Below are 15,939 nucleotides of genomic sequence, written 5' to 3'. Positions count from 1 at the left end.
ACACGTACCGTAATTCGTCCCTCTATATTGTTCAGATTCATCTATCGTACTTCTGACATTGTTTTCCTTTTGTTACAGCACGGACTATTTAATACCGGGGACGTCCACATTGTTGAGTCTCCCCTGTACACCTTAAATGTTTGCCTTCACTTGTGCCGGGTAATTGATGATGGATGAAGCAATCATAAAGAGTTCCCAGCTGGTAAATTATGGCTTGGCTTATTCTCTGTGGGTAAACTAGGCCATCTGGGATGAGCTATAACTATGAAAGCAATACTGGTCCGTGCTGGGCTAGACAGCAAGGAATTCTCATCGGTGATTTATTCATGACACAAGTGGGTGAAGACTCATGCTTCCTCTCTCCTCCCTCTGCGCCCTCTTTCCCCAGCTGCCTCCTAGACAACATCACATCATCCTCACATCCTCTCCGCTGTATCCTACCACCACACTGCCCACATGCCCCCTCCCTCCCTTCATTTTCTACCTACTCATATTAATCACATCAAATCACCCAGAGCCAGGAGCAATTCATTCTCACTCCCCCTGCATAGACTGGATGTGTAGAGATTATTTTAACTGCGTGATAACATAAGAGTGTTGGATTTAAAAAAGAAAAAACAGGTAATGAAGCTACCACCAGCAGATGGCTAACTTAGCTTATCATAAAGCATGGAAACAGTGGGAAACATCATATCTGGAACATCATAATGAATGTTGCCCCAGGACCCTCATTGAAACTGGCCAATCACAACTTTGTAATGTCATAGCTTATAAACTCATAGACTCAGGGAAGAAGACCGGTCGTGGGAGAAGTTATCCTTTCAATCACCTGTTTAACGTTGTGAAATGGTCTATTTGAAGCCAAACCATGTTTTCCTAAACCTAACCAAACAGCGATAGAAAGCTGCATAGAAACAGGAAAAATAAAAATATTCAGTGGACAGATTATGTAGTGAAAGATTTCTTGACTGGGACCAATAACTTCCTGGATTCTCTGCCGCTGAAAGGCATATTTTCTTGCCTTTGGACAGAGCCAGGCCGGCTGTTTCCCCCGTCTCCAATCTTTGTGCTAACCTAAGCTAACTAGCAGCTGGCGTTAGCTTCATATTTAGACAGACAGACATGAGAGTGGAATCAATCTTGTCATTTAATTCTTGGCAAGAAAATAAATGAGCATACTTTCTGATGTGTTAAAACTATTTCCTCACCTTACGTGCATTTAGCGTTGCAGCGGTACAGTATATCATCCTATGACTATTGCTGGTTATCATACTGGATATGTTTGCTTACCTGGGCCCAACCTAGTGTCTTTCTTGCATGCCTCGAGACAGCCAATCACCAGCACTATTAGATCTTGGCACAACAAGCATGCTGCATGCTTATTGGCTCTCTGACACTGATGAGATAAACTCAATTTCACTGAATTTTGATACTACAGTCAGTGCCATAAAAGTATCAAAGTTGAGCCCTAAGTGCAACATGCAATAAACACTGAGTTTGCCCTTTAGCTTTAATCACCACTTTGCTTAATGTTACTCCATTGAAAAAACAAGCAAAGCCCATTTTAATGAAACTAGTCGCTCAGTATGTATCTGCAGCTGATGACAGATCTCTGTATCACCTCTTGAAAGTTGTCCAGGTTGTTCCATTAACAAACACACACACACACACACACACACACACACACAAAGGTCCAGAGGGTATCTCATTAGCGGACTCACACCCTCACAGCTGGAGGTTGTCACATTATGTGTGTACTGTCACTGACCACAGGGCAGGAAAAACCCTGTGACCAACCCACAAACACACACACACACACACACACACACCAGCCTTCTGCAAAATCACTGGGGCATTCCACACTATACACACACATGCACACACAACATACAGGCAAAACCAAATGGAAACAAATAACATAAATATTGTAAAAAAAAAAAAAATCCCTGAACAACTCCCACATGCCTCATACAAGCCTCAGGCAATGCTACTTTCACGCTTCAGCTTATTGCAAGCGCAGTAAACACAGTTCAAGAACAGTGAAGGTAAATCTGGCTAGAAGGCACTCGACACTGGGACCGTGATCAATGATCACCTTTACAATTTCCACTCCTTTTTTCATCAAGCGTCCAACCTTGAGCTTTTCAAAGTCAGAAAATGGAGCTTATACAAATCATTCTTCAGCGTAACAAAAGAAAATGCCCGTGTCACGCAGTGTCGACAGAGAAAACAGAGCTTTTCAAAAATCTTGATATGATTGTCAACCTTCGCAGACATTGTTGAGCACTCCCACGTAGCAGTAGCCGCGATTTGAAGCCAACTTTCTGTCAAGGTTTTCATCGCAGCTGCTCGGGAATTACTGTTTGCCGGTTAGCAGGAAGCTTTTATCGCCTTCAATCAAATCACTATCTGACGCTCATGCTGTTGTCTGACAAACACAACAAAAACATGCCAGCGACAACACTTTTTTTTTCTGTGTTCAGCCTAATGGAGACACAAAATAATGCCGATGGCTTGGGGAAGAGATAGTTGCATATCATCAGGAATCTGAAACAGGACGGTGAAAGCTGTTCCAAGAGCTTTTTCATTTAATGGGCCATTACATCACTGCTGTTTGTACGGCGGAGATCATAAATGGAGAAGCAACATATCGGGATGTGTGTTGTTGAGTGAAGCAGGTGTTTTGGAAGATGACGCATACAGCCACTGCCGGCTACTCATTAAAGTCAATGATGTGGGGAACGGATGGTAGAGAGACGAGAGGATGTGGTGAGAGGTGCGGTGAGGTTTTTTCAACATGGTAATAAAGACTTAGATTGTCCGATCATGAATAATTCAAGTTTGCTTATAGCAGCATTAGACAAAGAAACCGTCTTAGAACGAGTTCAAAATGTCGCAGGGCAAATGGAGGACAAGAGAAACAGCAAGCAGACAGGCAACTTTTGCTCCATCCCCAAGGAGAAAGGAATATCATCGTATAAAAACCCACATCGGTCTGTCTGAAACAGAAATTGAGTTATCGATATCAATATCAAGCTAATCCCATCCGTCTGGCTCCGCCACTCTGTGGCTGCGAGAGTAAAGGCGAGAGGAAGCGACGAGGTGAACATTTTTGTTCTTCCACCGAAACCTGACAAATGTCACAGTTTGACTACAGCGGCACTGAGATGATTTCCAGAGTTGCGTTGCACTGAGAGAACGCTGTACTGGTCCCATCGCTCTCACTGAAGCTCCTGGAAATGTGGATCTCCTGCATGCCTGCGGGGGTTTATCTAAGGGTGTACATGTGAGCATTCACCTGCATACATTCTTATACTCATCCACTTCTCCTACAACTGCTCTCCTCCCACTCTCTTTCTGTGCTTAACATCTCGCAATCCCCTGTGGTTTCACCTGTCGTGAGCCTCTACGCTTCGCTCTCTTTTAAAGACATGATTCTCCCAGTCTTCCCCTGTCTCTCATCCATCATCATCATCCTCTGCCTTGCCTCCTACTTACCTACTCAATACTTCCAATCCTCGTCTTCTCCGATGCTACTCAACCATCTGGCCCAGGTGATGTTGCCTTAGGGCTCACATTACAGCGCCGTCATCCCTGAACTGAAATCTAAAAAGGGGAGCATTTAACTTGGTCCTCCCAGGTGGCCTACTTCCCTCCACCCCCGCACTTCTTCGTGGTGCTGTTTCAAGAGCCCCACTGGCAGGGTTGCCCCTGTGGAAAGCCACCAGAGAGTCTGGGAAAAGCCATAAACCCATGAATAAGGGAAGTGTAACATTGTGGAACACCTGAAGCTGAGGGCTGATGGACAGCCCACTATTCATGGAAAGTTTTATGTTTTTTAAACAACACAATGAAATAACCCGACGAGGGTCTTTGTACCTTCATCTTTGTAAGGTCTTTTTAAAAAATATATCCCTGATTGCAAGTGAGGCGAACAGCGCGGGAATTTTGATACTGACTGGATCAGTCAGATGATCAACAAGATTTCCTAAAATTTACGCTCTTTCAGTACAACACCTGGTCCTCACTTGTATAAAGGGCCGTCTTAGGGTTAAGACAGTGATGGTTAGAATTAGGTTTAGGTTAGACTTAGGGTAAGAAATCAGGTTAGGCATTTAGTTGTGATGGTTGAAGTTAGGGTAAGGGGCTCGGGAATGCATTATGTCAAGGTGAGTAGGGTTAGACCAATCTTGTCGAGGTGAAAGAGCCACAGGGTGAATTTAAAGATGGGTATAGGGTCCAAACAACACTGTTGGAAATAGGGGGTAGGAAGTATGAGAGGGGCCACTGGTGCCCCACTGTACACCTCATTTATTTTGATGCAGTCATGAAACTTTACCGGCTTGTAGTTGATATCATGTTTCAAGTAGTAATGAATACTCATGGGTTGGAACGTCAACATACAGCTGGTGCGATTCCTTCACAAGATGGTCTAGTTCAACTTGCAGCTCTTGGTGAAAGTAAGGGTGACAAGTGACTGATGTTTTCTTAGTATTAATCCAAATGCATTTGTTGCCGAAACCTAACCAAACCCTGCATGTCGGATCTTGCATCTAGAGAGCTGCCCATGCAGCACAAAGACAAAGCACTTTACTCCATGGTAAAATGTTCCCAACGAACATAATCTAGGCAGCAAATACATGTCCATCAATAAGCAAGCATTTGTACAAAGTAAAGGTAATTTCTAGGAGCCTGCATTGGTCTGAAAACTAACTATGGTCATGAAAAGCATTAAGGAATTGCACTCAAAAAAATACTGCTTGGCAGAGCATGTCTCCAGGATGTCCCCCTCACCTGGTTTTCCGGTAACAGTTTGGCATGAATAGTGCTTAACTGGCAACTTACTCTACATTTCAAAACATTGCCTCAGTCGGCAGCAATCTCCAGACAATCTGGGTTTCAGAGGAAGCCAGATCCTGCTGTTAAGTGCGTCTTCAAGCTGGGAGCCAGCAGAGGGGTCTTAACATGTGACCTTTTTTTAAGAGAGACTGCACCTATCTCCTCTGCCGGGGATTACACAGTTCATCTTTCATTTCATTTACCTTTTTTTCTTCACTAACAAGCTTCAACTCTTTATCCCGTGGAGGAAGCAGGGGTGAGCCATCTGGCTTGGCTCCACTGTGGATGAATTCCTGATCTCACAATACATCATCCGACTCAAATAAACAACACCTGTGAACCAAAGGGGACAATGAGGGAAGAAGAACCATTTTCCTTATTTCATTTTGTTGTATTAAGTTCTTTTAATTCAAGGAAAACATTGGGTTTTCTTCAAACATTGGACCATTCAGGTCCTCGTGGGGCCACTGCTCTGAAATCTGAGACTGACATCTAGACTGTTTCCACCCACCACCATTTGCTGTGTGCATTTTATTGTGAATAAATACAATCAGCCTGCACATCAAACATGATGAAGAGGAATTTGCATCACGTGAGGAGACGTCTTTCACGTGGGACTAAGTGTGGGAATAGTGTGATCTTTTGTCAGCTCTTACACGTGGATGTTATGTTCCCTGCATCTGTGGTGCTAATTTTTCGTGAAGAACAATTAACAGCCGGAGCATCTGTGACTCAGTTCATTAAAGTAAGCGCTATAAATAAACCGGCGATTTTTAAGCCTTCTGCTTTGTGTTGATTTTGGCCGCTTTCATACATGCGCACGAGCCGTAGTAAAAGCACTGATGTTAAACAATCGAGAAACAAGGTGAGACAACGCTGCGGTCACAACAAGGTCGGCAGACAACACAGTGAGCATAAACCACTGTTATTGCTTTCTGTACAGAACAAAAGCTTTTGTCATCCCGAGCTCTGTTGCATTTAACAGTTGCCATGGCGACGCCGAACCAGGAGAGGCTTAAGGAGGATCCCGAACTCGATAAAGAAAAAAAAACGGGGTTTCTAAATCTGACAGTGGAACTCTCTATTTGACTCCCTCCCTTTTCTTCCATTACTGACTCGCACTGTGGAGTCCTTTTGAAGACAAGAGGAAAAGAGGAGAAGGGGAATGGAAAGAGCACAACGGAGCGAGATGTAAAGAGCCTTCCGGACGGAGCTGTGGGAAACGGAAGAGGCTGCGGGAATCAGGCAGCAGCGACTGCCAGCAGAGAAAATACCAGTCGAGTGGATATGAAGGCACGCATTATTACATTGTAGACGTCTCAAAGCAACAGTCTGGGCCACCAAGCAGCACAGGTTGAAAATGTTTGGCCTTTTTCGCATTCAAATTTGGTCGTGATTCAGCAATTTCATTCACATGAACCCGCTGTATATTGATTAAAAAAGCCCATGCACGGAATATTATTCTGCACTCCTGAAGTTTAATTTTCAGACTGGCCTCTTTTTTAATTACATACGGGGTTTCACATGTGTTTATTAGACACCCGCCTCCTGATAAGAGTCCAACACCGGCTCTAGCTGTTTCTTACAGGGAGAGAAACTCATTTTAAATTGCGCTGAGCTCTCACCGCTATCGATTCATTCTCGCCGACAGAACATAAAAAAACTCACCGAGGCATTTCTTCAAATTGCTTGCTTTTGTTGATGAAGGAGGAGGCATGGACGGATAGAGTGAAGAGCGACAAGCACTTGTTAGGCCTTCTTTGTTGATTAGGTCTGGTTCAACAGCCTTGTTAGTTAGCCGAGGCCGCTCTATTTCAATCTCTGGTCTCTGTGTGATTGCGTGCTTCTGTTTGAGAGTACTGTATGTGTATTCATACTAAAGCCTCCTCGAGCGTATAAATTCACATCGTAGTCTGACAGTAACAGCTGCCTCAGGTTTGCATCCAGAAAGCTGGCTTGTGATTAAACCAGCGAGCCATCAGCAAATCAGTCAAATAACTGGTCAGTCAGCAAGGGAACCAGTCAGGCAGTGAGCTAACAGTCCTGCAAGGCTCATAAGGGCTTGAAAAGTTTGTATAAAAATAATTATAGCTGTTACAAAAGGCCACACTAGAGGGTGTCGTGCAAAGCTGACTGTCAGAGAGCGGGGCAGCACAACGATAAATTCATATACCCCTTTCACAATGGACAAAAAGCCTGAAAACACCCACTAACATCTGGGTTTTGTGTTTTACGCTAATGGATACAATCAGCTGTTTATCGGCTCTAGCGCTGATCGGCTGTGACGGAAACACAACACCCAGAAATGGACATGTTAATTTTCACCCCTTTAAAAGGTGTGATGCTGGTGTGGAAATACTTTTACATCTGCCTCTGTTCAAGCAGCGCTTGTCCGTAGCTTCCATGTCAGTACACAAACGCCTGTTTGGTACTGCCCATGTGCAACTCACAACGGAGATGAGAAAGAAGTGAGAAGTCCCTTCGCTACTTCCATCATCAGCTTTTGAAAAAATGGTGTGTCTAATTCAGACTTTTATTAATTAAGACTTTTATAAAGGAAGCTTTAATGCCTTCTAGATGTAGACTGATGAAGTTTACGATCGGCTGCTTTATACTGTTTACTGTTTTGTGATACTGGTACTGATTTGTGATGATGAAAAAACACTGGAAGACAAGGGGATTATCTATTTTAGCAGATATACCTGTATTTAAAAAACCTGTATATGCATGCTAATTTGGATGTAAAAACTGTAATTGTTGTTTCTGTGCTTTGTTCGTAAATGCCTGAAGGGATCGCAATTATTGTGTAAACAATGAAAAGGAAAGTGAGAGGGAGAAGTTCAGGCCCTGCTTACTTTCTCACATCCACACACCTGGTGGTGGGCGTGAACTTCAGATCGAAGATTAAAGAAATTGCGACACCAGAAATGTGTGCTAGGAGGGGGTTTCTGAAGCTCCTGGCCCCTTAAATCTCCCCTGCAGCAATTCAGAGATCAAGGCAGAGCTACTGAGTGACAGAGAAAGAAACACTCCTCCTTCACACCTTCTCCTTCCCTTCCCTTCCATGTACTCCTCTGTCACTCCCCAAATCACACCTCACTACTTCTTCACCCCTCTCTATTTCACCTCCTTCTCCTCCCGTCCGCATCCCTCTCTCCCCTGGCTCTCTGTCTCCTTCTTCACCTCGTCCCTCTCTCCCTCCATCCCTCAGTGGAGAGAGAAGAACATGGATAGTTAATCTGGGAGTGATGGAGCTCTGACAGGCTGACCCCTCTGCCCTCTCCCCAGGGCGTGCAGCTGTGCCCTGGCTCTGCGACGCCTACCTCCCCAAACACACATCCACACAGAAACTGGCAGGAATGCACCCACCTACACACATGCATGCATACATTTATAGAGCTACCGAGGGAGCACACATGTGCACTTACTTACACCTCCACACTCTGATACAGCACATGTGCATGTGTGCGTGTACGGCTTTATATAAGTCATCACATTTCTGTGCTGCACCCAGGATGTGCGGCAGAAACAAGGAATGTCAGGTGTCGGGGAATCACAGGTTAGAGGATTTTCTGGCCTGATACCAATATCAATACTGAGGTTCGGTGGATTTTTCTGCCGTTTTATGTGTGTGTGCTGCTGCAAAAGTTTGCAGACAAAACTTGGCATCCACCGAGAACAAGTTCTGTAGAGTTAAATATAATTCTGCATTCAATACTAACCAGGTTTGGCATTTGAAAAGTTTTTTTTTAATGTGTCATTTTGACGTTTAATCATGTTTCATTTAAGCAAAATCACAACACACGTTTGAAAAGAATAGTGGCACACATTTAGTTCTTCATGTAGCAGTAGTGCTACAACTAATGAGCATTTTAATTATTGATCAATCTGCAGAATACATTCTTGATTCATCAACTTATCATTTATGAAATAACGCAAGCTCTGGGGTCTAGGGTCTGGTTTTGATATTCGGTTTACAATGAGGCATAACAGGACAAAATGGCATTGATGATGCTGGAACGAGGGAATCTTCGGCGTTGATGTTGACTTACATGATAAATCAACTATCAAAAAGCTGGTGATTACTTTTTGTGGTTCAGCTAATCAATTAATTGCAGCAGTATGCTGTATTTCCTGTATTAGCACACACATTTCTCCACATACTGTCTCCCCAAACAGCCCTTAAAGCATAACCTACCCCTCTTGAGGACTTGATCCGTGCCAGGTCCATTAGCCTAATCTGAAAAACAAAAGCAGCACTTCGTTTGCTCTCTCTCTCTCTCTCTCTCTCTCTCTCTCTCTCTCTCTCTCTCGCAGTCTCTCCTCACACAACCATGCGCACACACACTTCACATCTTCCATCAGCACATTCACCAGTGCCCTGCTGTTATCTTGGGGATGTAATGTGCCATTTCTCTTTGAAAGCACTGTCACAGAACGGCTTATTTCGCCAGTCCTCCAGACGCGGGGCTCTCTGTCTCTGGCAGGGTTTTTCCAAGCAAGACAAAGAACAGAGCTGCCGGAGCCTCGCTGCCTGGCTGTCTCATTAGGAACAAGACAACAGAGGCAACACAAAAGAGAGATGTACACAGTCCAGTGAAAAGTGGAAGCATGGGGAAAATGATCCAAAGTCATCCATCCCTTTTATTTTTTTATTTGTTCATTTTCTATCTCTGAAAGCAAAACTACAGCAACAAGTAAATGAAATCTTGTGCTGCTTTAGTGGTTTTATGACCGTGAGATATACTGCGACGAGTGGCAGCGGGATACACCCACTCTGGAGAAATATGATCTTGTTTGTGGCAGAATTTAGGTGTTTCAGTGAATCCACTATTCTCAACTGTCCCCATCCATCAGCGTGTGTGACAATAACAGCTCTGCTTAGGTTTTTTCTGACAGAAAACACCACCGTCCCTCACACAATCCTTACACAACCTTTGGAAGTGTAAACATACAGCACGTCTTGAAGTTAAGGGTAGGTTTATTTTGGGAGGATATAAACCTGCTAAAACGATGGTGTTTCTCAAGCTATGTAAGCACCTCTTATATAACAATATGTTTGGTTTGCTGAGGATATTTATTTGGGGAAAAAAAACAAAACTTTTTGACCGCCATCCAAGTCAGCGTTGCCATTAATTGAAATCAGAAGCGCACAGATCCCCTATTAATCCTCTACTCCTCGTTGGGTATAGGCTATTGTATATAAACATATGATACAGTTTACATAACTGTACATGACAGTTACGTAAGTCTCTAGATCTGGGTAAATAAAATGTATCTTCGCTGTCCTGATAATATAAACACTTCCTTTCTTCCGTTAGTCACACAGCTGAATTTTGTTGAGCTTAGTTTTAGTTATTAGGAGTCTGGAAGTGCGATACGTCCATGCAAGTCCCCTGTGGTCTTTTTATCTTGCAGGCACATTTTCTCCCTTATTGCTGTCTCCTTTTGTGCAAGAAGACTGTTCTATGTCCTTTTTAAGCAGCTAAACTAACCACACCAACACCCGTCGGCGTCAAGAGCACAGTGAAACCAGACGTCCAGTGACGAGGATGTACTCGCACGCACACACGGACACGCACGCTTGACCCAACCGTAGCTTCTGTGCGCTCGCACCGAATGCAGCTGAATTCCTGTAAAAACAGCGAGCGCGTGTGTTTGTGTGTCTGCGTGTTATGTAAACCTCATTATCTCTATCACTACATCAAATTCTTATCATTAAGCCGCTGCGGGATCATAGAGCATTTGGCAAAACATCAAAGTGCTACACAAACTCGAACACTCACGACTGCACACACACACACACACACACACACAGTCACACACTGATAAGCGACGTACACAAAAAGGGAAACACAATATTGTGTTTGGTGTTGATTTACGACCCTCGTCTTAATCGGGAGAAGTCTGGGACCTTGAGTCAAAAGATGTTTGATTGTATCCTTGAGCCCCCCCCACCTACACACACACACACACACACACACACACACACACTGTCATACCAGCTGCCTCATGAAAAATATATTTCTGTTCTGGCCACCAAGTTCACCAGTCCACCCCCTCTTCACTCTCTCTCTCTCTCTCTCTCTCTCTCGCCCCTGCCTGCTCTCACCCCTCGACATCTTTCGCTCAGAACAGAAACCGGTTGCCATGGCTACAATCATTAACACATCTGGCATAGTCATCTGGCGCGCACATGCGCACGGGGTAAAGCACACACGGACACACACATTTGCGCGTGCACACACACGACAAACAAACAAACAAACAACATACATATGTAAAAAGCATTAATATGCATCATTTTGCCGCCCTGGTTCCAGTTTCACGGCTGCGGTCTGGAGCTGGTGCGGGAGAGATAACAGGCCGAGGCTTGTCGAGGGGAAACGCATCGTCGGAGAACTTTGGGCCTCAGTGATAATCCTATTGGTGAATTTTGCCCAACCCTCCTCAATCTTAATCCGTGGGGAAATGGAGTCGATGTGGAGAAGAAGAACCGACTCCTCTGATATTAAACGTTCTGCTTCAATACATTATTTAAACTTCATTGTCTCGGTGTAACGAAGAAGAGTCTGACAAATGCAGGGTTCCTGAGGCTGATACTGATCTCAATACTTGCAGTAAGTGTTTACAATCTGATGACGTTATGTTAGCCAATATTATATATATTAAAACTCGTAAGATGTGTTAAAATTGCTGATAATGTCGGCCTTGCAAATTTGTCATGGTGGTAAGATATTGGATTTTGCCAATATCCGCTATGCTGATATTTTCCAACTCATTTTGGCCGATTGCCACTGCAGATACTAATGCACGCTCAGATTCTGTCCACCTGATTTCTGAGAACATCAAGTCTCTCCTGTAGTGGATTTAACATATTTCTATGTTGACTCTTATTGTGCGTGAGCCGCAGAAATAAAAATTCTTAGCAACATTAGAGATCTAATAAATCAGCTGTTCGTGTTGCGTGCACATCATTAAAGATGTAATAAGTAAGACCTTTGTTAGATATTTTGTTGAGTTGTGTACTGACATTCTCCCAAATGTTTCCAACAGTATTCAAACCTGAATAACTATTTGGTTCTGTCAGTTCAAAGACGTCGCCATTACGAAATATATCCAGTTTGTTCTTGAGGTAAACAAGGTTTGCTCACATTTATTAGTTTTCAACGGCCCCCACACCACTAAACGACTTCTCTTTGCGTCAACATTTCATTACTGTAGTCGGTAGTTTGAACATCTTGTCTCCAGACTGACAGCTTTACCACTGAGGGTGGCGCGTCAACATAGCTATAAATAATTTAAAGAATAAATTTCCTTTCCTCAATAACAGATCCACTCAGCCTTGTAAAATTTATAGTGGCTGCTGTAACTGTGTGGTTTTGCTTTGTTTTGGTCTTCCCCCTGTCCTACAGCTCCCTGATCTCCAGGGACACCTCTGATGTAGATTCAGCCCCATGCGAGCCCCGAATGATCTGGAAAATACTCTTTGTGTGCATGTGTGTGACCGTGTGTATTTTGTGACACTGTTTGTGCACGATCAGTGGCTTTGAGCACCAAAACACATTTATCATAGGCTGACACAACAGCATGGGAGGCACAGGAGAGGCGCTTTAATAGTGCCTGTGCCACAAACAGAAAATGCTGGAGGTGTTTAACTGTGGACCACAACCTTAAAATCACACACACACGCAAAACCTACATTCCTCTTCATAAGTCAAAACATGTTCCTGTGGCTCCACAGAAACACCTTTAATTAAACGCCATTATGGGGAAAACAACAGGACAACTATACGTTACATAGGGTGCATGTGTCTCACACACACACACACACACACACACACACACACACACACACACACACACACAGCTGTGGAGGAGTTTGACAGTACAACAGATGCCTGTGCGGTGCGTGCTTTCTGCTGCCCCCACCCACCCCAACCCCTGAGGACATCCCCATGCCTCCCATTATACACACTGTCTCTCTCTCTCTCTCTCTCTCTCTCTCTCTCTCTCTCTCTCTCTCTCCACTTTACATACCACCGCTCGCCCAACCAATCACCCAGAGCAAAACAACCAGACCGACCAGTCGCTGCGTGGGGATTATAACAACTGGTGAGTGACAGGCGGCATTTCAATGGGCTTCGGCAGCATTTCAGGTGAGGCTGTACAAATATTTCTCCCTCTCGTCAGAGCCACATGCGAGCTCGTGGAAGACGGAAAAAATGTGAAAACACTTGACAGAAAAACAAACCAGGTGAACAGCCTGCACTTTCGATGAACTCGCTCTTATATAATGCAAACCCACTCTCTGAAATGTGCTCGTGGATCCGGAATTTGATCAGAACAAATGATCGACCAAAAGAGATTCATTAGAAAGCAATTAAAACATGATCAAACACACCTTCAGTCACTTTCCAACGGGTTCATCAACCTCACCCATTAATCACAGCTCATCCGAGAACCTCTCACTTCCCCGTACGCACACCTCAAGCAACAACTGAGCACAGGGAGACAATCCAAGACAAAGAAAGCTCTTCCTCTCACATACCTTTTTGCCTTTCTTCTTGCGATGGGCTGCTTTCCCGCCGCCAGCTTTCTCCTTAGCCTCCTCACTCATGTTCAGAGATCTCCCCCTGTTCCACTCCTCTCCTCACTTTTTTTTTGTTTTAATCCAGCATGTAGGAGCTTGTGGAGTGGAGCGGCAGCAGCTGCTGTCTTCACTGGCGAAACGTTGCCACAGAAATGTCCATTTGGAAGCAGTGAAGGAAGGATTGTTCCATGCAGAGTGGGAGTGCGCGTGAAGAGAGGAGAGACTGGGAGGACTGTGCTGATGCTCTCTCTCCCTCCTCCTCCTCCTCCACCTCCTCTTCCACTCCTCTTCCTCTCCACGTTCACAAACACACACTCGCACAAACACACACACACACGCTCGCCGAAGGTCCACTCCCACTTGCTGCCTTTGCCGTGCGCAATTGGCGACTCTCTCCGGCGCACTCAGAGGCAGGGCGTGGAGGCAGGAGGAGAGTAGGGAGATAGAGGAGGAGGAAGATGAAGAGGAGGAGGATGTGGAAGATGAAGGGAAGGAAGAAAAAAAAAAAAGAAGTGTATTCCTGGCTGGATGTGGTGCTGCCTACCTGAGGCTGGAGACTCTCAGAGAGAAAGAGGCAAAGACGAACACCAAAAAAAATGGAAGAGAGGAAGAGCAAGAGAAGCAGAAAGAGAGTGAGAAAAGGCTGGTTGGTGAGACAGAGAGAGGATGAGAGAAAAGAGTGTGAAATGGTGTTACTGGTAGAAGAGAGAAAGAGCGCAAAGGCTGAAGCAGGAGAAGGGGGCGTGATCCACACGGTGTCTTCACTCTGCCGGCTGGGTGCTTTCTGCTGTTGCTCCCTGCACAGACGTTGTGATATGAAATGAGACTCTTCACTCCTCTGACAGGCCAGTAGAGAGACACAGAGAGAGAGAGGGAGGATCATTAACACGATGCATCAGGTCCTTCCAGAAAAGGAAGTCTCCCCACTAGCCTCTGCCAGCAGGATCAGCTTACTGGAAACTGGAACAGAACTGAACTGCACCCGCCACCGACTGACTGACTGACTGACTGACAGGGTTCATTCGTTGAGGTGTGTGTGTGAAATAGAGACAGACAGGTGTAGGAAGAGGAGGAAGGTTTGGTAATATCCAACCAATAATCATTACAATGCCTGTGTGACAGAGACTTTGAAGAGCCACGCCTTCACAGCTCCAACAAGCCACAGCTCTCCACCAATGAAACATCTAGCTAATGGGGCAGGAGGGGAGCAAGTGAATCGGGGAGAGACGGTGGGGGGAGAAAAATGGGAACAAAAAGCCCTGGGTGACACAGAGGGAGAGATCAGAAGGAGGGGTGGGGTGAGAGACAGACAGGAGAGAGAAAATGACAGTGGGAGATGGGGAGGGTGGAAAAACAATGTGATATCAGTGGAACAGACAAACCGAGGAGGCATGGAGAGGATGAAAGAACAAATGAAAAAACAAATGAGGAGCAGGCAGAGGCACAGAGAGGAAGGGTTTGTTGCGATCGCCCTCCAAACAACAGGTTCTTTATTCTGGGGGGTATATTGCTGTTAACCATTTCTCCCTCCCTCCATCACCACCATGCTGTGTGATGTCAATAAGGCCCTGGCTTCCCAACAGAGAGATTAAGACCAGCATCTCCAGACATTTCTAGAAAAATCACACACCCTACACCCACCCTTTGCTAGCTAGAGCAAGCCTCCGCATCACGTTCATCCGCAGGCTAGGACAAATAAAACTTGACAACAATTTGCTCCATTTTCAAGACTAGCAGTCAAATTCCTGAGAAAGTGATTTCCAGACTGTGGCTTGTGGCCTCCTGAGACCAAACCATGGCTTTTTTTGACCCGATCAGTTATGGCCAGTACTACCTGATGTCACCCGAAGCTGCACAACATCCTCCTGGATTCATATTTGCTTTTGCTGATACAGTATATCGGCCAATATTATCTTGTTGCAGATGTCATTATCAGCATATACATCATCTGATAAATAGCAGGAAATATATCAACACAGAATGCCAGGGACATTTTGAGATTAGGGAGATTAGCACGATATTGGAAAAACTGACATTGTGACACATTTTTCAAGTGTAAAATGTCCCTTTTATAATAAAATCTAATGGATTCTTACCAAAATAAAGGCCTATATATGATGGCCTATAGATTTGTTTATCAGTCGCGCTATAAAAGCTAAAAACAGCTGATCTCAGGTGCTTTGAAGTGCAAATTGAGCAGATATGTTTCATAATTAAAGTGTTTTCAAAAGGAAATCAACCAGAAATCTTAGTCATATCAATCCGAGTGAGTCTAGTTTTCCTGGAAGAGACGAGCTCAAATAAAGAGTACAGTATGTCACCACACCCCCTTTGTAATGCCACTGAAGGACGATTTACATGCTGAAATATTCATGACTCTGTCTTCCGCTTAAATAGGCAAGACGACTGAGATATTCATTTCTTTTTCGAGGAAACGCTGGCCAACTGATTTCCACGTGATAACTGGGTAAATGTTTGAAATTTTGCCTGGTAGCAAACAGGAAACA

The 15,939-nt window shown here is 44.5% G+C and overlaps 1 protein-coding gene across 5 annotated transcripts in view; it reads right to left on the bottom strand.

Annotated features, from left to right (window-relative positions):
* The window catches only part of LOC311270112 (ankyrin-3-like), a gene marked incomplete at its 3' end in the record, with an annotated part of 140,545 nt that extends 126,327 nt beyond the window's left edge, over nt 1–14,218 (bottom strand). For 2 of the 5 annotated variants that reach the window (XM_084374802.1, XM_084374803.1), the window contains exon 1: nt 13,391–14,218. In XM_084374802.1, the coding sequence (XP_084230928.1) occupies nt 13,391–13,459 (69 nt within the window). In that variant the 5' untranslated portion in view covers nt 13,460–14,218. The remainder of the gene's footprint in view (nt 1–13,390) is intronic. The other 3 variants (XM_084374795.1, XM_084374798.1, XM_084374791.1) reach the window with 2 other exon arrangements.
* Between the last annotated feature and the right edge of the window lie 1,721 nt (nt 14,219–15,939).

Source organism: Pagrus pagrus (genome assembly GCF_965226575.1).
Source record: "Pagrus pagrus genome assembly, chromosome: 15".
NCBI lineage: Eukaryota > Metazoa > Chordata > Actinopteri > Spariformes > Sparidae > Pagrus > Pagrus pagrus.
This window is presented reverse-complemented; position numbering and strand designations above follow the sequence as displayed.